A 22,588-nucleotide genomic window follows, 5' to 3' on the forward strand; every position below is an offset into this window, starting at 1 on the left:
TTTCCTAAGTAGAGAACAAAACAATACATCTTGTGCGCTGAAGCGCTGAAGACAATGGTCATTAACTCCTAAGCAGAAAGCCAAACTAGAGATTTTTCAATCATAGGCTTGGTGACAGCATTTGGAAAACAAGGGTTTGTGTGTGTTTCAGTCTAGAAGAGAGTAGTATATATATCCATGTGTTGTCATTTGGCATGATTCTTGAGTGGATGGATGCCTGGGATGGATTCATTAAGATGAAGAGAATAATTTACATTGACACTATAGCATTTTACTAAGAACAGAAAGGGAAAAGTATGAGATTTGGTCCTTGACAATTTCTGGAAAGCACTATTTAGTCAAGTTGTCCTGGGTGTTCTCGGGTTACCTGTTAGAGCTTGAGGTGGATGTTGACTTCACTCCTACAGCACTTTGTGCTGGCCCCAGAAAGCAGACATTCTCATTCTTCCCATGGCAGCTGACTCTGATTCTAGTTTTCATTTGTCCGTGTACCACCGCCTCTCCAGCCCCCTTCACAGGCCTCGTGCAGGAAGGTTTTCACATTGCATCCACATCCTGAGAACAAGTTACATACTGGAAATAGAGATGCCTGCAATGTAAGAAACTGGGCCACAGTTTCTGGAATGAGTTGTGCCTCACTTCTTTTCTAGATGTTTTACCCTAATAGAAATAAGATGTTTCAGAAGAGTTTCTGCCTACTCTGGAAACAAAGAAGGAAAACTTAATTTTTTGAGGAATATTTGAGTTTGATTTAAATGCCAAGAGTAAAGATTGGCTTTTCTATTTTACTCTATATTAAGAGAGAAAAGATAAATTTCACTCTCTAAAGAAAACATCACAAAGGGAAATCATTGTAATGGTAGAAAAGAGGTACAGAGCTATGCAAAGGGAGCAGAAAGTGAAGTATTTCTAGTTTCTGAAATCAAATTATCTCTTGGCTTCCAGTGGGGGGTGCGGGGATATGATTTTTTAGTAGACCAACAAGAAACTTCTGGCTCTTTATATGAGTTTCAGACGTTAACTTTATTCAGTAAGCCCCAAACTTTTCAGATGATAGATTACTAACAATGGGAAATTTCCTCGCTGGTGTAGCTCAGTGGATTGAGCGCGAGCTGCAAACCAAAGGGCTGCCAGTTCGATTCCCAGTGAGGGCATATGCCTGGGTTGCAGGACAGGTCCCCAGTAGGGGGAGCGCAAGAGGCAACCACACATTGTTTCTCTCCTGTTCTCCTTTCCTTCCCCTCTTTCTAAAAAAATTAATACTTAAAAAAAAAACAATGGGGGGTTTGAATGCTTTGGTTTGTTTAGGAGTCTTTAAGATTTAAGATGCAGAGTTCAGAAAGAAAGTCCTCAGATTTGATTTCTAGTACTTTGGCCAATAGCAATTCTAAAATGCTATTTATTTGTGTTTGTAAGTTTGTACATAGTAATACCAACCTCAATGTTACAGAATTATTTTTTCATGCATTTGAGTTTTGTTTGAAATCAAGTGCTTCAGTTGTTATCTTGTCATTGCATTTCAGCTAATTCATGGTCCTTTTATTGTGGTCAATTTAGTGCACCGTAATATCCCACGTAGTGGGGGTTTGAGCTTTGGGTTTTTTATTTGTTGCTACAAGTTCTTTTATTCATTTGTCCTTGTGACTGTAGTGATGACTTCTGGATGCAGAAAGAGTGAATGGATGTGTGAATAGTTGGTTTAAAGAATAGTTATTCCACTTCTTGAGTGCTTTTCTTTCCCCAGGATAATTGTAAATGAATATATTTTAATTGTACTGGTACATTGAACATGTCAGTGTCTGTACCACTGGACCAATATCTTATGGCTATTGAGTGCCTGATAATAATGTCTTGCTTTTCCTTTGGGACTCCAATTATATAGCTTTTACCCTCAGCAGTAGGGGGAGTACAGGTGATTTGATCATTGATGTCATTGCAATTGTCATTTTTTAAAATAAATTTATAAAAATACTAAAAAGTTAATTTGAATTTTGACAAATCTACATCCCCTGGGTTTTAGCTGTGTATAATGCTGAAATTGTGATCTCTATAGACAGACATGTGAATTCTGTAGTATCAAACTTGCAGTGCCCAGACCCTAGTTATCTCGCCTCTTAATCTCTTCCTTTCTGTTTGGCCCTCCCACCGGGCTAACCAGGTATTTTCTCTTTGTGGGCTAATCATACATTTCGTCTTACTATGGGAAGGAGACAACCACTACACAATTATACAAATAAAACACTTCAATTATTATTACACTCTAAAGAAGATGTGGGGAAATAATAGAGTAGGGAAGACCTATTCTGGATAGGATGGGCTAGGGACAGCCTCTCAGATTTAAATGCAAAGAAGTAATTCCTTTAGTAAAATTAGCCTACCAAAACGGATTGACTTACTAGGTAGTGTATAAGCATAGACAGTGAAGATAAAGTTTTTGAGATCTTTTATTTCTTCCTGAATCTGAGGAACAAACTGGCAACCTACAGTGTGCCATTATACAAAAATCAGAACCAGCAATTGAGAGAAAACCAGCCACATGGAGCCCTCCCATAAGCGACCCAATAGGCCTGTCCTGGCAGACAACAGAAATAAGAAACTGTCCCCTAACAACTGAAACGGACTAACGGTAAAATACCCTTAGTTTAACGGTGTTTAATTTAAAGACCATCCTGAGTTTAACCAGATGCAAGTAGAATTTGTCCTTAGAAATTCAGAGATGACCCGTTGCTACCCATGATAGGGCACAAAAATGGCCCTATTGATATTTATCCCAGATGATCCGTTTTGTCGTGAAAGCATCTTCACTATCACATTTCAAGAAGAAAAGAAAAAATGTGAAGCTCACTTTGAAGGCCCAGCGCTTCCCTTCCAAGTCGTCTGCCCCCGCCCCGGAATCCAGTGCCAGGGTGAACTTGGCCAGAAGCAGGTAGGGCAGGGTCCAAGAGGCCGCTTTCGATTAGCGGTACCACAAGGGAACCCACACTCATTGGTTCGTGGGAGGGCCGTCACCAGGGCCGTTGGTGCGGATTGGCTGCTACGCTGGAGAGCACGGGCGGGCAGCCCCGCCACCGGCATGGCGTCCGGCGATGCGGTCAGGGCGCCGCTTTTGTGGCCTGTGGGAGCCCGCTTGGCGGCGCTGCTTCCCGACCTGTTGGTGTTCAGGAGCAGGAGGCTCCGGGCATCGGAACCCGAGCTGGCCACGACCCCAGGCGTCCTCCTTAGCGTCCACGTGACGGGTGAGGGCGAGGGGAGGTGCGTCGCTCTCCGCACCTGCCAAAGGGGCGGCTGTTGAGCCTCGGCTCCCGGAGGCCACGGCGTTTACCGGCCCGGGGCAAGGCTACGGCGCTGTTTGACTGCAGACCTCCGGCCAGAGGGCACTTTGAGGGCCGTTTTCAGAGCAGGAGGATGCCTTTAGAAGTAATCTGGCTTAGCCCTTGAGTTCCCTCAGAGATGACGAAATTGAGACAACTAAGGGGAAAGAACTCCCGGCCACACGGCAGACTTTGAATCCAAGTTTCTCCCCAAACCGAGCATTTTCCAATAAGTATTTTTCCTCATCTGCTTATTGTATTCGCTCAGTTAATTCGTTCTCTGGGGCTACAATTTATGAGCTCGCTATTGTTCCAGGAGTTAGAGAAGTAGCAGTTATTTGAGAGTCGTTTAACAAGTAGTTATGGAGTCTGTGTCATGGAGATGAAGACAAGTGATACAAGGTGCCTTTCTCAAGGAGCTCGAACTATGTGTTCTCAAAAGCATTCATCTGTTCCCCTCGTCAGTGGTGTCTCTATCACATCGGGAGAAATCCTACAGCTCCCTTGGCCGGGGAGCCGGGGAGCCTCGGAGGGTGGTGGGAAAGAGGTAGTTGGCTTCGGGTGAAAAGGGGCTTTGTGGGGAGCTCCTCCGCCTGCAGCCCCTGGAAACATGGACAGAGTGGCCCTCTGGATTCCGCCAGAGGCAGCAGCAACCAGCCTGGCCCCCAACCATGTTCGTGGATAATGGAATTGCTCACCTCCAGGAGGTGTGCTTCTTGTACACTGGTCAGATTGATACACGGAGGGAATGGGGCCTAAGAGAGGGGTTCACAGCTAATTTAGTCATTTCTGCTTTGTTGGTTAGGGTTTACAGCACTAATGGACAGGTTCAGCCTGACCTGCAAGTCGGAACATGACATGGACAAACTGGCCCACATCTTCAGTTATTACATTAGTGACATCGTGGAGCGTGAGTGACCATTGTAGGGGGGCAAGGAAGGTGTGGTCTGGGCTCCTGAGGGTTTGCAGCAGAACAGGGCCTGGGGTACTTTAAAAGGGATATGAAAGGGTCATCCTTTCAGTGTTACTCATCTTAGTTCTTCAGGTTGCCAATGACAAGCTCAGTCTTTGCCTGTAGCTGCCATTGTACCCAGCCTCACATCCTGTTGACGCAATGTTCAGAAACAGGAAAAAAGCTAATGTTAACTTTGTATGTTTGTATTTCAAAATAAGGTATTCCTCAGCGTGTCTCTTCTAACAAAAATGCAATGTGCCTCATGTGTGTGTATGTTAGATGTAATTTACAAAATATCTCCCCACGCTGGTACTGCATTTTGATCCTCTGAGTAGGAATAAGTATTTCCTTTATTTTCTACCATGTATCAAGCTTGTGCACATTTGTGTAATCTGCAGAAGAAACTCCTCGTTTGTACAGTGAACATGTTTTGAGTACCTACTTTGTGACATGCACTGTAATACAGTGCAGAGAATGCAAAAACCTACCCTTTGGGACCTTTCAGTCTAGCTAGGCCTACCCAGCAGAAATTACTCTGGCCTTATACTCTGTGGTTTGTACAAAACATTCTCATTCTTTACTGACAGTACCCCATGCACTTTTGTCCATCATTCTTAGATTCACCAGAATACTTACTTTGTAGCATTCTCCTTTAGAGACAATTGTCTGGCTCACCCCTTACCCCTGAGGAACAAGTATGAATGGTCTTTCAATTTTTCTCACCAAGTGTAGATGAAAGGGGGAGATAGAAATTATGTACTAGGTAGGAATTGTAACACCAGGAACTGCTCTCTATTAGAAATACAGGGGGAAATAAGACAGTTCCTGCCTTTGTGGAGTTTCCATTTTAGTGGCTAAGACAATAAATAACATGATTTTCAATGATACATTCTGCAAAGGAAATACATAGGGTGTGTTGCTAAAGAAAGGAAAATTGTAGGGTGATAGTTTCTATATTAGGGTTGTCATAGGCAGTATTTAAGCTGAGATATAAATGATAAGGGGAACATCTTGTGAAGAGCCGAGGGTAAGGCATTTCAGATAGAAGTATGCCGAGTGCAAAGATTCTGAGGCGAGAGAAAGCATGACATGTTTTAGGAACTGAGAGGCCAGGGTGCCTAGAGCATAGCTAGTGGAGGAAGAGGGGTTTGAGGTGAGGTTAGAGAATATCAGCTATATAGGCCATAATAAGGAGTTTGGATTATACATGTGTGTACAGAAGGACGCTATGGAAAGGTTCTGGCAAGGGAGTGGTGTGATCGACTTACATTTTTTAAAAGCTCATTTTAGCTGCCTCATGGAGATTGGGATATAGGGTGCTGATGAAGTGTAGGTAGTAAGAATGGAAGCTGGAAGATATCATTGGAACATTTGTGGAAAGATGATAGAGATTTGGTCTAGGGTAGTGGTTCTCACCTTGGCAGCACATTAGATAACCACTTGGAGAGCTTTTAAAAATCCCAGTGTTCAGACCAATTAAATAAGAATATTTTGAGGGAGGCTCAGGAATCGGATTTTTAAACATTTTACAGGCAATTCCAGCATGCAGTCAAGATTGGAATCATTGGTCTCAAGATATGGCAGTGGATCTGTATGGAGATGGATTGATTTGAAATATATTTTGCAGGTTTAACAGACAGGATTTGCCGATGTGTGGAATTTCAGTGGGAAGTGGTAAGGAAAATGCTCAAGTTTTCCACTTTCATAAATGAATTAGTGGTGGCATCACTTACCAAAATGGGAAAGTCTGAGCTTTGAAAATGCAAATCAGATCTGTTTTGAATATTTTGAGCTTGACATATCAGTAAGCATTCAAATGGAGAAATCAAAGTGTGAGTTGATGGAAAGAGTATAAAGAGAGCCTAAGACTGAGGCTTGAGGAATACCAGGGAAGGATTATGATTAGGGAGAAATAACCTACAAAAGAGACTGTCAGACAGGACATTGTGGTATTCATGATACCAAAGGGAAAATAGTCTGTCTAGAAGAGGGTGATGGCTTGCTAGGTCGAAAATGAAAGGTGTCATACAGCAAAGTCAGAAAATACTGAAGTTAGCAAGATGAATGCTGTTGATTATCTTGATAATTTTAATGAGGTGGCAGAGATGGAAGTCAGTAACCTAAGAAGATAATGGTAGAGAAAACATTTGAGTAAATAGGCCCTGGCTGGTGTAGCTCAGTGGATTGAGCACAGGCCTGCGAACCATACGATTGTGGTTCGATTCCCAGTCAGGGCACATGCCTGGGTTGCAGGCCAGTTCCCAGCAGGGGACTCACAAGAAGCAACCATACATTGATATTTCTCTCCTTCTCTCCTTCCCTTCCCCTCTAAAAAGATAAATAAAATATTTATAAAAAAAGCATTTGAGTAGATAGGTTTTGAGGAGAAAATTGTGTATAGTCAACTCTCGAGAATTTTTCTGCTTGGAATGTAGCAAAAAATAAATAAATAAAAATGGCCCTAGTAGCTAGAGAAGAAGGTAAAGTCAAGAATAGGTAGGTTAATTTTATTGTGTTTTGGTTTTGTTTTTTAAAATATAGGAATGATCCAATAGAAGATAAGGGAGGGAGTAAAGTTTTTGAGAGGGTGAGCAGACCTAGGATCCAGAGCACAAGTAAGGGGGTGCCTTTGAAGAGAACAGATTCTGCCATTTTAGAGATGATCTAAGGACAAACAGATCTGGGGAGAAGCTAGAAGGAAGAAAGAAGGAACCTAAGCCTTAGAGTGCACAAACAGACCAGAAAAGATATGAGGAAAACTCAGTAGTCACTTTTTTTACCATCTATGACTCTTCTGTGATCTGGTATACTTCTGATTTTGACTTATTTTCCTCTCTCTCCCTTACTCAATTTCAGACGTACTCTGTTTTGGAGGGGATATCCTAAATATTACAGGTATTTTTCAGTTTTTCTGAATATTTAAAGGACTGTAAGTGAGAAAAACTACATTAGGTGGAGTTTGACATAATTGTGTATTCATTCAGCATTGTTTGGTTATTAAAATGTTCTGGGCCTGAGGAAACAAAGCTGAGGAAAACCAATCTCTGCCTCAAAAGGTCTCCTGGTCTAATGGAAAAGCATTGCCTATATTAAGCTCACATTGATTTACATTTTGTTTAGATTGAATGACAGAAATACGATTGCCTATAAAGCGTTCATGAGAAAACTAATGAGAAACTTGGTCATTAGTAGCAGGAGCTAAATATAAGATAGGGGGGAATCAAAAGTCTCATGTCTGGAAAACTCTGAGGATCATTAACAGCTTATGCCACAGAGTTGGCTCATATTTTTATTTAAACTTAAACCAGCCATAAACTTAGATTTGAACACAAACCTACATTTTATGAACCTCTTTGCTAGTACTCCTGCCCTTCTTTTAGTGTACTGGCGGACTGTACTGGAAGGTTGCCCAAACAATCCCTAAACCTTAGTAATATGTCAGCTTCTACCTAGTCATGTTTTTTTGACTTTCAAAAATATTCTATTTATTTATTTTTTAGGGTGGGGAGGGAAAAGTGAGGGAGAAAAACAAAGTGCAAGAGAATGTATCTAGTACAAAAAGAATGAGATCAGTTGCCTTTCACACGCCCCAAACTGGGGAACTGGCCTGCAGCCCAGGCATATGCCCTGACTGGGAATGGAACCAGCGACCTTTTGGTCCAAAGGCCAGTGCTCAATCCACTGAGCCACACCAACAGGGCTACCTAGTCATGTGTTTATATGATCAATAGTTTTGAGAATCTAAAGCAATATTTTAACCTATGGTAATGTGTAAGGCCAAGAAACCTTGCCTGATACCTTGCATGATATCTTCTGCATTATTGGGAACCTTGCGCTGGCCAAGTGATTCCAGATATTTGACCTCTGTCAACCTGTCTTGTGTGTCTGCAGGGAATGTGCTCCTGGCACTCTGGACGGTAGAACAGAATCAACTGAGGGACATCATTACCCTGGTGGCAAAATGCAGTCTGGAGATGCAGGAGAAATTTGGGATCTACCATACCAGAGAAGGCCAAGACCTGCAGCTAAAGATAGGTAGTAACTACTAAAAGAGGTCCAATTTCAGAATAACAAAAACAAAAAACCACTACAACAATTTTCAAAAGATAAATGACAAATTGGGTAAAAAGTTTGCAACTCATATCACGTAGACAGAGGGTGAATTTTTCTAATATAGAAAGAATATACAGACATTTTTACAAAACACAAATCAAGAAAAGTAACATTCTAAGTGAAAAATGGGCAAAGGACATGAATAAATAGTACACAAAGAAATATATCAGATGGTCAACTTCATAATAAGAAAAGTGACAACTGAGATAATTTCTTACCTATAGATAACCCCCAAATTCAGGTGCTAAACATACTGAAGATGTTGAGGCTGTGAAAAGGAAGCCTCCTCATGTGGTACTGGTGAGAATCAATAATGATACAACTTCTATGGAGGGTAATTCAGTAATTTCTGTGAAGATTACAAAAGCAATTATTCTTTGTCCCAGCAATCCCACTTCTGAACATTTATCCTATCACTATACCTGAGGATATATGAAATGTCATATATACAAGATTATTTTTTAATATATTTTATTAAGTTTTCAGTTTTCCCATTACATTATTACAGTTGTCCCATTGTCCCCCTTTTATTCTCCTCTGCATGCACATCCCCTCCTACGCACATTCCCCCACTTTAGTTCATGTCCATGGGTAATGCATATAAGTTCTTTGGCTTCTACATTTTCTATACTATTCTTAGCCCCCCACCCCTGTCTATTTTCTACCTATCATTTATGCTACGTATTCTGTACTTTTCCCCCCTCTTCCTCTCCCACTCCCCCACTGATAAACCTCCATGTGATCTCCATTTCTGTGATTCTGTTCCTGTTCTATTATTTGCTTAGTTTGTTTTTGTTTTTGTTTTTGTTTTGTTTTAGGTTCCGTTGTTAATAAATGTTTATTGTCATTTTACTGTTCATACTTTTGATCTTCTTTTTCTTGGATAAGACCCTTTAACATTTCCTATTATAAGAGCTGGGTAATGATGAACTTCTTGAACCTGACCTTATCTGGAAAGCACTTTATCTGCCCTCCCATTCTAAATGATAGCTTTGCTGGAGAGAGTAATCTTGGGTGTAGGTCCTTGCCTTTTATGACTTTGAATACTTCTTTCCAGGCCCTTGCCTGCAAGGTTTCTTTTGAGAAATCAGTTGACAGTCTGATGGGAACTCCTTTGTAGGTAACTCTCTCCTTTTCTCTTGCTGATTTTAGGATTCTCTCCTTATCCTTCATCTTGGGTAATGTAATTATGATGTGCTTTAGTGTGTTCCTCTTTGGGTCCACCTTCTTTGGGACTCTCTGAGCTTCCTGGATTTTGTGGAAGTCTATTTCCTTTACTAGATTGGGAAAGTTCTCCTTCATTATTTGTTCAAATAAGTTTTCAATTTCTTGCTCTTCTTCTCCTCCTATGATTTGGTTGTTGGAACATTTAAAGAAGTCCTGGAAGTTCCTAAGCCGCTCCTCATTTTTTTTAATTCTTCTTTCTCCATTCTGTTCTGGTTGAATGTTTCTTTCTTCCTTCTGTACCAAATCATTGGTTTGAGTCCTGGTTTCCTTTCCTTCACTGTTGGTTCCCTTTATTTTGCTTTCCATAGCCTTCACTTTTTCCTCTATTTTGTGACCATACTCAACCAGTTCTGTGAGCCTCCTGATTACCAGTGTTTTGAACTGTGCATCTGATAGGTTGGCTATCTCTTTGTCACTTGGTTGTATTTTTTCTGGAGCTTTGATCTGTTCTTTCATTTGGGCCATTCTTTTTGTGTCTCAGTGTACCTGTTACATAGTAAGAGGAGGAGCCCTGGGTATTCGCCAGGGTAGGGCAACCCATGATTACATCCCTGAGATAAATCCCACTTGATCATGGTGTATTATCTTTTTAATGTATTGCTGGATCCAGATTGCCAATATTTTGTTGAGGATTTTAACATCTATGTTTATCAGATATTGGTCTGTAATTTTCTTTCTTTCTTGTGTCTTTACTTAGTTTTGGAATTAGGATAATACTGGCCTCATAAAAAGAGTTTGCACATCTTCCCTCCTCTTGAATTTTTGTAATAGAAGAGAATAGGAGTTTGTTCTTCTTTGAATGTTTGGTAAAATTCACCTGTGAAGCCAGTCCAGGGCTTTTGTGTGCCAGGAGTTTTTTTATTAAGATTTTTTTCTTTATCACTGGTTTTTGGTCATCTGTTTATCATATGCCTAGGTACAGTTTGTTTGTTTATTTGTTTGGTGGGTTTTTTTTTCATTTTTCTTGTGCTTAGGGATCTTCTTTGATCTCTAGGTTTTTCCTTTTTTTAATCAAAGTTAGGAAATGTTCTACCATAACTTCTTCAAACAATTTTTTCTATATTCCTCTTTCTCTGTTCAATTACACACATTAGGCTGCTTGAAACTGTCCCATGATTGATTGGTGCAATGTTCACTGTTTTTTTTTTCTCCCTATTTTTCATTTTAGATAGTTTTTCTTACTGTATTTTTTCATGTTTACAAACCTTTTCTTTTGCAATTATCTTCATTCCTATTTAATGTATTTTTCACCTCAAGCCTTGTGATTTTTACCCTTGGAAGGTTGGTCTTTTTATTTTAATCTTCCATGTCTCCATCTGTTCAGTGTTTTCTGTAGGTTCTTGAATATATGGAATGTAGTTACTACTTTTTAAATATTCTTTTCTACTAATTTTATCATTTGTATTATTCTGGGTTGGTTTGATTGACTGTTTTTCTCCTCACTGTGGATCACATTTTCTTTCTTATTTGCATGCCTGGTAACTTTTGGGGGGTGCTAGGCATTATGAATTCTGTATTGTTGAGTGCCAGATTTATAAAATATTGTCATAATACTCTTGAACTTCATTCTGAGATCTGGGCATCTTGATCCTTTCAGGTTTTGCTTTTAGACTTTGTCGTATGAGACAAGAGTTGTGTTTAATCTAAGGCTAGTTCTGACCCATTCCTGAGGCAGACCCCTTCAAAGTCCCGTGAATTATTAAGTTTGACACTCTGGCCAGTGGGGACAGGAACAATTCTCAGCTTTGTGTGATACTGAGGATTGTCCCTCCATATCTTTTCACGTGCTTTTTTTTCCCCTGGCTTGTGGTGGTTTCCTCACATCAATGCACGTATTAGTATTCAGCTAAAAACTTGAGGGGAGTCTTGTACAAATTGCTGGAGTTCTGTCTGTGTACACTTCTCTTCAGTATTCACAGTTTCCTGTGACCTCCAGCCACTTTGGCCTCCTCAGACTCACTCCTATCTTTGTATTTTCCACTCAGGAAGTCTTCTGAGTTGTGCCTGAGTGTCTACTCCCTGGGATGTGTCCTGGAAACTCTCCAGACAGTAGCTGGGGTATCAGAGGATTCACCTTGTTTTTCCATCTCTCAGGCGTCACTGTGCTCCATTACTAGACATGCCAATATCTTGAAAATTATTTTGTGTATTTTATCAGTTTACTAATTGTTCCAAGCATTATGGAAAATTCATTATCTGTTTTCTGTCTTGGCCAAGAGATGTCTCTGCTGTTCTCTTAAAATGTTTCTCTTGTTTTTAGCTTGGATTGGGTGACTTAGACCATGCCCATTAAAATACTGATTTTCTATTCATCAGCCCTGGTTGGAGGGATGGTGTGGTCACCATCATAACACTTCCTGAGTATAACCATTAGGTCCTCTGCCAGCAGGACCTAGCTGTCCATTAAAAAAGCAGCTTAAAGACAAGACACTTAGAAGCTTAGGATCTCTTGTTTCTTCCTCTACACAACGCATACTTGTTTGAATGTCTATCTCTAGGTATGTTTGAGACAGAATGAAATCTGAGGCAAGATATTATTTTTCAATGTGAGTTCACGAGATACTTCTGCAACTGTGGGCAATAACAAGATTGGCATAATGCAGAAAGCAATATGAAGGTTCCAGACCCCTTCCTTTGCATAGTTAATTGAGTTTGACTATTCACCACTTCTCCCCTTTTTTCTGGATAGGTCTGTCTGCAGGTCGGATTTCCCAGGTTATTGTCGGAGACGAGCAGCAACAGTACCTCTTGGTGATTGGGCGGGATGTGGATGATGTCCGGTTAGCTCAGCATTTGGCTCAGGCAAATGAGATTGTTTTGTCCTGGCACTGTTGGATGCTCTGTGAGCAGTACCTGTTTGAAGTAGAAATCATGAAGGAGGAGGAAGCTGTGAAGGTAGGACTCTGGTCCCATCCATTGCCCATTCTGAAAAGGCCATTCTATTACACACAGCAGTCAGTGCTCTGGTGGTAGTCACATATTTCCTGACCAAAACAACAACCATTGGAACTCTGTTTTGGAAGGAGGTGGGGGATATTATCCCAGAAAGATACACAAGGCAGAACAGTAAGGCTGGGAAGAAAAATTATAATCAGGGATGGCATCTTCAGCCCCTATGTTGAAAAAACCAAAGGTAATTCTGTTGGTGGGTAGGCACAGAATTGAGTAGTTTTCTTTTCATAGTTAAGAGATATGCGGATCATTGACCCATTTGATTTTGATGAGCATTTTGACAAGTGCCTTGATTATCTGCCACATTACCAGACAAATGCTGGTAAGTTACTTTGTCCTTTCTACCCAAGCTCAGAATTTAAAGATTAATTTTCAACATGACTGGAGACATTTTGTTTGTGTTCCTTTCCACAGACACTCTAAGAACTGCCCTGGAACTGGATCCAGACTCTGCACTTGAGCAAACTCTGCGGAAGCACATAATGAAAAATCTTTTGAAGAAGGTTATTTCCTAGTTCTTGAGTCATTGTGTAAACTGTGCATGTATTTATGTAAACAGGTGTACATTTGTATGTGGTGACCTTTTTTGTATGGACCCAGTTTGTCTCCTACACCCCAGTGTGTACGAGCAGATTTCTGCATCTCTACCAATTACTGTGATGACATCTCTCATAACTTAGATTTCTCAATCCTAGAAAGTAAAAGCTGTATTTGTTTTTCACTTTGTCCCTCAAGAAACTAGTATACTCTATAGTACACAGTATACTAGTATCGTATACAGTATAGTAGGGTATAGAGTACATATATGCTTGGTAAATATGCGTTGACTGTTTATGTGTAAACGTGTGAATCCCTTTGTAAGTGATGTAACGACTAATGGAGACTCTTTTCTAAGAGTTATCAAACTAACTCTTAAAAAATGTAAAATGTGTAGCTCAGTGGATTGAGCATGGGCCTGCGAACCAGAGGATTGCGGTTCAATTCCCAGTCAGGGCACATGCCTGGGTTGCAGGCTGGTTCCCTGCAGGCCAACTCCCAGCAGGGGATGCATGAAAGGCAACCATACATTGATGTTTCTCTCCCTCTCCTTCCCCTCTAAAGATAAATAAATAAATAAATAAATAAAATCTTTAAAAAAAATGTAAAATATTGACAAGTTTCCACAGTGAATTAGGTTTAAAGTCAAACAGTTTTCATTCCTTGCACTGGTTTGTATATCTTCTATATCTCTCAAACCTGAATTTTCTTTTAAGATTTGGTCTGACACCCCTAACTTATTTTTTCATACTCACCATGGAATTAAAATTCCTAAATACAATACTGACAGCTGAAGATACAGGCAAGGTAACTCACTGTCTTTATAGATTGATGAAGGCGAACCTGTGGAGTATATATCTGAATTTCGTACTGTGACTATGGTTTTGGTCAGCCTACAGTTCCACAAGACAGCACGGATGTTGTATTTGTGTCATCTTATCCAGAAGGCTACACTATACATCTCTAAAGTCATAGGAAAAGGGGGTGGCCAGCTGTGCCGGATCTTTATGTTTGAGAAAGTAAGTATAAGGGAACCTGACCCATCAACAGTAATGGTGAGTGAAGAGTGTAAACAGGTGTACATTTGTATGTGGTGACCTTTTTTGTATGGACCCAGTTTGTCTCCTGCACCCCAGTGTGTACGAGCAGATTTCCCCATCTCTACCAATTACTGTGATGACATCTCTCATAACTTTAGTTAGATTATACTGGTCTTATATGACCAGTTTGCCTCTCATATAACAAGGCATAAGTCAGATTCCCCGCTACTCATTTTGTAACAAGCTATTTGACATTACAAATGTAACTAATAATAGCTAAGGAATGGGATGTTCTAGTTAATTGTCAGGGTAATCAAGGGTTATTCTCTGTATCTTTTTAAATTCAATTCTTGTTGAAAAATCGTTGTGAAAGCATAAAGATGTTTTTCTGGCTCTAATAGTAGAGTAAATATAATCAGCTCTTTCTCAATTAAAGAGCTTGAAAAGGGGCAGTATCAATATTTGACATTATAGAATGAATGAAGACAATGTGGGCACATAGATTTAGCTTAAAGTATACACTAGAGATTGAAATTTTGAAAAGGTTCTTGGCATTAATTTCGCTTGTGTTTTAAATTTTAAATTTTTGAATAGTTAAATTAAGATTTTATTTCCTTCAGTTTCCATGTTGGCATGACCTAGAGTGGTCATTTCACGAATCCTATAGAATCCTACATTCCTAACAGAAGGCCAGGGAAGAAAGGGTCTGGCTTCATGCCGAGGAGTTGATTCATTTGTGGCAAGCCATATTCCTTCCCCAGGTAAATGCTCTTTTCTTTCTTTGTCCTCTGTCCCAGGGCTGCATGTTCCTCTGTGTTTTTGGCCTTCCTGGGGATAAGAAGCCAGATGATAGTGCACATGCCCTGGAGAGCTCCTTCAGCATCTTCAGCTTCTGCTGGGAGAATCTTGCTGAGACCAAGTGAGGAGGAAGGTGGGGCAGAGGGGAGCTTCTCAGGTCCCAGGGGGCTCTTCAGGCAGGGTAGGAGGCAGTAACAAGTAGCAGGGCTTTAGAATATCCAGAATATTCCTAAAGGGAAGAGAATCTGCTAAGGGAAGTCAGAAAACAAGATCTGTTCAGAAATCACTAGTTACGGAACAGTGTACTAGATAGCCACAGTAAATGAAGATCAGTTTCCATCCACTGGGGTGGGAGAGGGAAGGAACAGAATACACATAGCAAGATTCAAGAACACTGCAAAGGAACAAGCAGATGTATAAATTGATATAATATAAATAATATGTCTATGTGGAGGGAATGTAGAACAAAGACTGCCTGTCTACCTACTAGGGAGGGGAGGTGGGGGCAATGACCCAGGTAGGAAGGAACCACAGCTGGTTAATGCTCTCCTTCTGGCTTTCCCTCTTGGTCTTTTCCAGACCCATTAGTTTTTCTGGAATTCACACTGATAGGATCACCCTCCTCTGTATCTACCTCCCCCTCCCACCTTCTATAAACTCCTAGTCCTAATAAAGCTAGAGAAAATTCCATTTCCCACTAGTTGCACAATGACAAGATTGGTTGAAATTTCTCAAATAACTTTTTCCCCCACCAGAAAACTATGGGGAAAGTATAACGTGAATGGATTTGAAAAACAGTTATTTCTACTGTTAACATTGAGTTAAAGGTTTATTTGCTTGCCATACTTATTCAAGATAAATAAAATTATATCACACATTTATATAGTGCTTTGAAATTTACAGAATACTTTCATGTATGCTACTAATGTGAAAATTTGTATTCCTCTTTTTCACGTGAGGAAACTAAGACTACAGAAGAGAAATCACTAGCATGTAGCAGAGCTGGTAATGAGATGTCCTCCAGTGCTATCATTTTCATTATCCCACAGCTGCCTCTTATAAAATGCATATACTCCCCCAAAAGGATAACATATATTACCAATATGATATAATTGTAAAGACATACTCATAGAATGTTAGAACTGAAAAAATTTAGATGATCTGATCCAACTCCTTATTTCACAGATAACAAAGATGCTACAGTTGCTTTGTATATACTCAGACTCTTAGCCCAAGACAGATATGTGTTGACATTTCTGTCAGGCATGTGGGATCTGCAGATGCTGCTACACCTACTTTCAAATCTTATCTCCACTATGGGTGGGCCGGGCCATCCCGGCCCGGTGATGGGCTATTTCTGCTATTAAATTTTGCGTTGACTTGTATATTTATGTAGAATGAAGAAAGAATATATTCTTCATCAATGAAGAACATTTTTTAAAAGAAGGAAGGAACATGGACTGACAGAGGGATTATAAAATACAAAAAAAAAGAAATAAGTAACCAAGTGAGAAAAGTGTTATTTGTTTCATTATCAGTATCCTGTGAATAGCTGAGTTTCTTGCATGCATAGCAGCATTCATCAACCAACACTGGTTGGACACAACTATGAGCCATTTGTTGTGCTGGGTTTCATGGACACAGAGGAGTGAGACACCACTTCCTCAGCTAAGCAAACAACTGTCTTTAATACATTGAAATATAACTGTAGTGAGTACACAGTGGAATATGCAAATGATGATGCGCACGTGAAACTTATATAATGCTATCAACCAGTGTTACCCCAATACATTTAATTTAAAAGGAAAAAAGAAACATAACTGCAGGGATAAAATGCTATAGGAGCTGCAACAAACTGCTATGGGAAGAAATAGTTAATTCTCACCAGAGGTGCCAGAGATGTCTGGACTATAGAAATGACTTTCGAGCCAGGTTGACAAGAAAACGAGTTCAGTAGGTGGAGAGTGGGAAACAACGTTTTAGACAAAGGAAGCATGATGAAACTTTAGAAGATTTTTAGTCTTGTCCTTGGTATGGTAGCAGAACCAACTGCCTGGTTCTTGTCTTGAGCATCTCGTAGTCATCCTGGGCAATGGGCCCAGTGAATGAATGGTGAGAGTCTTCAATCCTATCTTTCCTGTAAATTCTGCGAGAGAATTTTAATGTCTCAGAAAACAGTAATGCTAGGATTGTTATCACTATTTATGCTTATGAACAACTGAAAATTGTTTATTTGTAGATTTAACTTAATACTGCTCACTGCACCCTCATTCTCCATCCATATATCTTGTTACCTGTCACAGGAAATTTTCACATCAGTCAAGTAAACCTATTCTCTGTCCATTGCCACCTTTGAGCCTTTGCCTCACCTAAAACTGTATATGCCCTTTAAAAAATAATTTATATTTCCAGTGCTTTTCCATCCACGGCTGACGTAGAACCACTTCTCCATTCATGTTTTGCTACTCTAAACACCTTTTGTGCTCTAGCCTTATTGAACTACGATATTTTGCCATGTATAATGCATACCTTTTTGCCCAAATTTTTGAGTGAAAAATAAGGATGCACATCATACATAGGTAGTACTAATTCTGTATCTATATAAATGTTTTTAGCCCTTTTATATATGCTTAAGCATTAAAAGTATAACTCTAGAAAGCAAAAATGATATCTGTGTGTAAAATAATATCCTAGAATATGATCATCAATTTTGTTTTTAAATATAAATAAATAAATAATTGAATTTAAAAATTAAAATGAAAGATTTTTTCCTCAAAATTTTGGGCCAAAAACGTGGGTGCACACTGTACATGGAAGCTCATTATATGTAGCAAAATACAATATTTAGTTTTGTGGAAGCATTCTAGACCTTTAAAAGCCTGTGCCTTTTTCCACTAGACAATGCTGTTGCCCCATTTTGGCATTTTCAAGGTCTGATCACATGTCCTCTCCTTTATGAAATTATTTTTCTACTCTGCAGGTAATGCTTCCCTCCTATTTGCTCTGTTAATTTGCTGTACTGATCACTAATATGTAGTGTTTGTCTTGCTAGACTATAAATATGCCTTTTCACTTTCCTCATTTCCTACCACCCTCCTCGCCAGACTGAACTTCTCCAGGGAGGCGTATTTTTGTACAGGTCTCATTGTTTACACATCCAGCCCAGTGCTTGGTGCTGTACCTACATCTCAATGCCTGTTAAATGAATGAATATATGCATGTATGATGGATTAAAAATTATTACTTAATTTTTTAAATTCATTTTAATATCTAGTTTGCTTTAGGAAGCCTTCCATCAGCAGTGTGACCTGGTTATTCCTTACTCTGACATTCTAGCATTATGTGATCCATTAACCCTGTTCTAACATTTGTTGATCTATTTAATTTGGGGGTTTTATCTGAGGCAGTGTGGTATAGTAGAAATAACATTGGTCCAGGAGTCAGGAGGCCTGGATTCTCATTCTGATTATATTCTTGACACTTACTGTGCAACTCTGGGAAAGAAAATTAGCTTCTTATTGTTCCTGTGGGTTCTTTTTTTTTTTTTTTTTGTCAAATGGGGTTCAAATATGTGCCCTACATATTTCACATGTTTGTTGTTAAGTATCCCTTAAAGAATCAGGTGAGGTAATCAATTTGAAAGTACTTTAAAAAGCATATAAAGCATCTGACAGATAAAAAGTATTTTTAGGTTTTTTTTACTAACAATTACTCCCCAACTAAAACTCCTGGAGTAGAGGGACCATTTTGTTCCTTTTGGTTATTTCCCTAGTATTCAGTACTTTGTACCCGTGATGTGCTAAAGACTAACAGCAGCCTCCGGCCTTTCCCACTCCAGCCTCTAAAACTAGTCTCCTGGATCTAGATAGTGGCAGATGTAGTGCCTGACCTGTAGGCATCTGACTGTGTATTTACCCATTGTTGCTTCTCTGATCCCCAGGCTTGTTTCCATCAGTATCACCAATGGACCAGTGTTCTGTGGCGTGGTTGGGGCAATAGCAAGACATGAATATACAGGTAGAACAGGACGCTGGACTGTTAGTGCCCTCAGGGGGTAAAGGTGGAGGAGGTGATCCAAAACTCTGCATCCTTTTCTTTTCTGTCTCCTTGACATAGTTATTGGCCCAAAAGTGAGCCTTGTGGCCAGAATGATAACTGCTTATCCAGGTTTGGTGTCTTGTGATGAAGTAACTTACCTAAGATCCATGCTACCTGCTTACAACTTCAAGAAACTCCCAGAGAAGATGATGAAAAACATCTCCAACCCTGGGAAGATGTATGAATATCTTGGCCATAGAAGATGTATGTGAGTGTCATTGTGTGATAGTTCATTCAGATCAGGGCATAGGAGTAATTAGTGATGGTATGAAATTAGAAGGATGCTTCTAGTACCAGCCTACTGAAGTATGAGACATAGGAGGAGAGCTTTGTGTCTGAGATCTGCATTTATGTTAACTTAGCTAGTTCCTCAGTGAACTTCTTGCTATCCAATAGGAAGAGAATAGCAATAGTTCGTTATTCTAGATGTTCTTTTTTCTTTGTGTACCATACTCCCCTGAACCTAGAACAATTGATAATACTTCTTTCCTTCTCCCAAAACTTTTTAGTTTTTAAAAAACCCTTTTGTACAGAAGGGTTCAGGGTTCTGCACCTCTTGAGTGATCTGAAAGTATTTGTATATAAGGACAATTTTCCCTCTGTCTATTTAGAGATATGAGTATTACCTACTTATTCCAGTCTATTTTTAATAGATACATTTCCCTTTGTCTTTTTCCCTAGAATGTTTGGGAAGAGACATTTGGTCAGAGAGAGAAATAAAAATCACCCTTTGTTAGGTGCGTTTTCTTTTCTACCTTAAATTGTATTTTTTTTCAGCTATAGATGGTTAATGTGATTAAAAAACAAAATTCAAGACTGAATGCTTCTAAACCGTATTAAAAATAGATAGCAGCCTTCTTAGTGAATTCATGGTCATTTTGAAGAGGACTCAGCATTTATTTTTCATACTAACTCTTTCAGTGTTAGCTAGAGCCCAATCACTTTGCCTGAGAAGTACTAATATTTAGTGAGAATCTTTGTGAGTCAGAGTTCAGCTATTGAGGTCCAACCAGCTTGTTGTGGCGCACCTTTAGAGGGAAATTCCTTGCCCTTAGATAGTGAAGATAGAACCAAAATTGTTGCCACTTACACTATAAATTTTCTACCTTTATATTTATTTGACCTATCTATTAGATCATTAACTATCTGTATATAGCAGTAATGGACTTCGACTAAAATTGTTAATATGGAAACTTTTATGAAAAGCTAAGAAGATAATGTAGCCGTATGTCCGTGTGGTACCTAACTGTCCAGAATGTCATTACTTAAGCTCTGTAGCAAACCACCAAGCCCAGCACATATGTCTGTATAGTCCAGAGCTAATTTTCTAGAAAGGTATCTGAATCCTCACCAAAGAATGGGATTCTTTGCCAAGGATTCTGGAGGGGGTAGGGGGGAACACATTCTGAGGCTTAATTTTTCAAGTTAATTTAAATAAATAGAGTGTCTACTAAAAAAAAAGCACTGGAGTGTTAGGTGCTGCCTGTCTCTGTACAGACCGGGAGAAAGAACTGGAAGCCTTCCGAATGGCACAGCAGGGATGCTTGCACCAGAAGAAGGGACAAGCAGTTCTGTATGAAGGTGGAAAGGGCTATGGAAAAAGCCAGCTATTGGCTGAAATAAACTTACTGGCCCAGAAGGAAGGGCACAGGTAAAGACTCCTGCTTTCTCAATTAACACGTGCTTCTCTTGGGGCTCCTTTCCCTTCTTGGTGAGACTCTTGTATCATTAGGTTTAGCATCCGTGGGCTGGTAGAGTGAGTAACCTCTCTATGGGTCAGTGGACTCTCTGTGACTATAGTAACATTCACCAGGGTGTTGTCATTGAAGCTGAAGGAAGCAGATTCCAAGCAGCACTTCTATGCCATCCAGACCCTCATGGCCATCTTCTTTGAGATCGACATATGCCCAGCCTTCTACCGGCAAGAGCGCCTATACAAACAGCTCCGTGGGGTGGTGGAGGAACCACTTCACTGCCTTTTTAATGAGCTCTTCTTTGTCAAGGTAATGAAAGCAGTGGCTTTCTGAAGTAGATTACTGATGTTGATGTATATATGGCCTAAGAACACATGGTTAACAGTGGCAGGAGTGAGATTTGAAATCCCTTAGACACCAAAGTCCAGGCGTTCTCTTTTCTGAGGAGAGTGAATTCTAAGCCTGACTCGGACACTTGCTAGTTGTATGTCCTGGCACGAATCACTTTGCCTCTCTGAGCCTCAATTTTTTTCACCTATGGAAATGGAAATGAAAAGTATAGTATTTATATGGTTTTTGCATGAATTTTAAAGAAGATCGTATATAGAGATTGCATTGTAAAGGTGAAAGTGCTAATCCATCAAGATGATCCTGACCAATCAAGCATCCCCAGCAATTGTGTCCATGCATTCTCTAGTCAGTTTGCAATGTTTTGTTCTTTAAACCTACCTTTACTTTCCCTAGCCATGGAGTATGTCACCTAAACTGGCAGCTGAATCTCGAAAGCTTCCAGTGGTCTAGGGAGCATGTGGAACCCAATGGGGAGTAGGCTAAGAATTCCCTGGTCCACAATTTTCATCTTTTCATTCTCCATAACTTCTCCTGATCTACCCAGCCTGCAAAGCACTATATTTAATGGCAAATAGAGAAAACTAAAACCTGTTCAATCCCTCAGCATAACCCTGTTTTAAGATAGGCCTTACCTAGGGCTCTGGCCCTAGCCAGTGTTTAAGGAGTACCCTACATTGGCTCTCAGGTCCATGGTAGCTAATGTGCCTTGGTCTAGCACAGGAAACAATGTTAGGTGATGTCCATTGCAGTTGTTTCTGACAAGTCTCATGTACACATTCATCCTGGTTTACTTGGAATAATTGGGGTACTGAAGCTGTCCATGGTGACATTGCTAAGTCCCACCTATTATTTCATTCATTAGTCATGACCTTAAAGGGTTTCCAGAGTCTGGTATGGAAAGGAGCTATCTGTCTTTAACTGCCAGTGGACTTCCAGTCTTACCCTCTGAACTACATATGGGTGTTTGTAGCACTATGCCCAGTACTATAGAAACCCATTCTCACTCAAAATAGGATAATTTTCTATTCCCTTTGGGGAACCTGTATGTTTTTATTAGACTGTCATTTTGAGTGCTAATATATGAATAATTTTTCTGTCCAGTTTTCCTTATCCTTCAAAGTTTCACACATGGATGACCTAGCCAAAGAAAAGAAAATTAAAGCGTGTTTTTTTCAAGTGCTACAAAAGGTGGGTACTTTTGTTACATACCATTAACTCTTAATATATAGAAATGGTTTATGCTTATTTTAATCTATCTGTATCAAACTAGATTTAGGTATTTCTCCACCTATTTGTTGATATCTTCATTATTTCTGTCTTTAACCTTGAATCCATCATATAGCACAGCCTACAATAAAGGTCTTTGCTCTTTTCTGACCATTTCTTTTTTCTTTTTAACTTTTTTTTTATTGTTGTTCAAGTACAGTTGTCTCCATTTTCCCCCACCCTAGCCATCCCCATTTTCCACCCCTGATCCTACCCCACTTTGGTTTTTGACCCTGTTTCTTAGTG

General features: G+C 39.8%; 1 protein-coding gene across 2 annotated transcripts in view; it reads left to right on the forward strand.

Moving 5' to 3' along the window:
• Nucleotides 1-3,069: 3,069 nt before the first annotated feature.
• Nucleotides 3,070-22,588, forward strand: part of LOC118991198 (adenylate cyclase type 10-like) — a 45,472-nt gene continuing 25,953 nt past the window's right edge. For both annotated transcript variants that reach the window (XM_037052296.1, XM_037052304.1), the window contains exons 1-15: nt 3,070-3,236; nt 4,117-4,221; nt 7,123-7,161; nt 8,158-8,301; nt 12,296-12,501; nt 12,790-12,880; nt 12,973-13,061; nt 13,923-14,114; nt 14,933-15,054; nt 18,874-18,950; nt 19,050-19,239; nt 19,713-19,768; nt 20,529-20,682; nt 20,845-21,034; nt 22,178-22,264. In XM_037052296.1, coding sequence (XP_036908191.1) covers nt 3,074-3,236; nt 4,117-4,221; nt 7,123-7,161; nt 8,158-8,301; nt 12,296-12,501; nt 12,790-12,880; nt 12,973-13,061; nt 13,923-14,114; nt 14,933-15,054; nt 18,874-18,950; nt 19,050-19,239; nt 19,713-19,768; nt 20,529-20,682; nt 20,845-21,034; nt 22,178-22,264 — 1,905 coding nt within the window. In that variant the 5' untranslated portion in view covers nt 3,070-3,073. The remainder of the gene's footprint in view (nt 3,237-4,116; nt 4,222-7,122; nt 7,162-8,157; nt 8,302-12,295; nt 12,502-12,789; nt 12,881-12,972; nt 13,062-13,922; nt 14,115-14,932; nt 15,055-18,873; nt 18,951-19,049; nt 19,240-19,712; nt 19,769-20,528; nt 20,683-20,844; nt 21,035-22,177; nt 22,265-22,588) is intronic.

This window comes from Sturnira hondurensis, unplaced genomic scaffold, assembly GCF_014824575.4.
Source record: "Sturnira hondurensis isolate 20B ecotype Veracruz unplaced genomic scaffold, ASM1482457v3 Scaffold0000880, whole genome shotgun sequence".
Taxonomy (NCBI): domain Eukaryota; kingdom Metazoa; phylum Chordata; class Mammalia; order Chiroptera; family Phyllostomidae; genus Sturnira; species Sturnira hondurensis.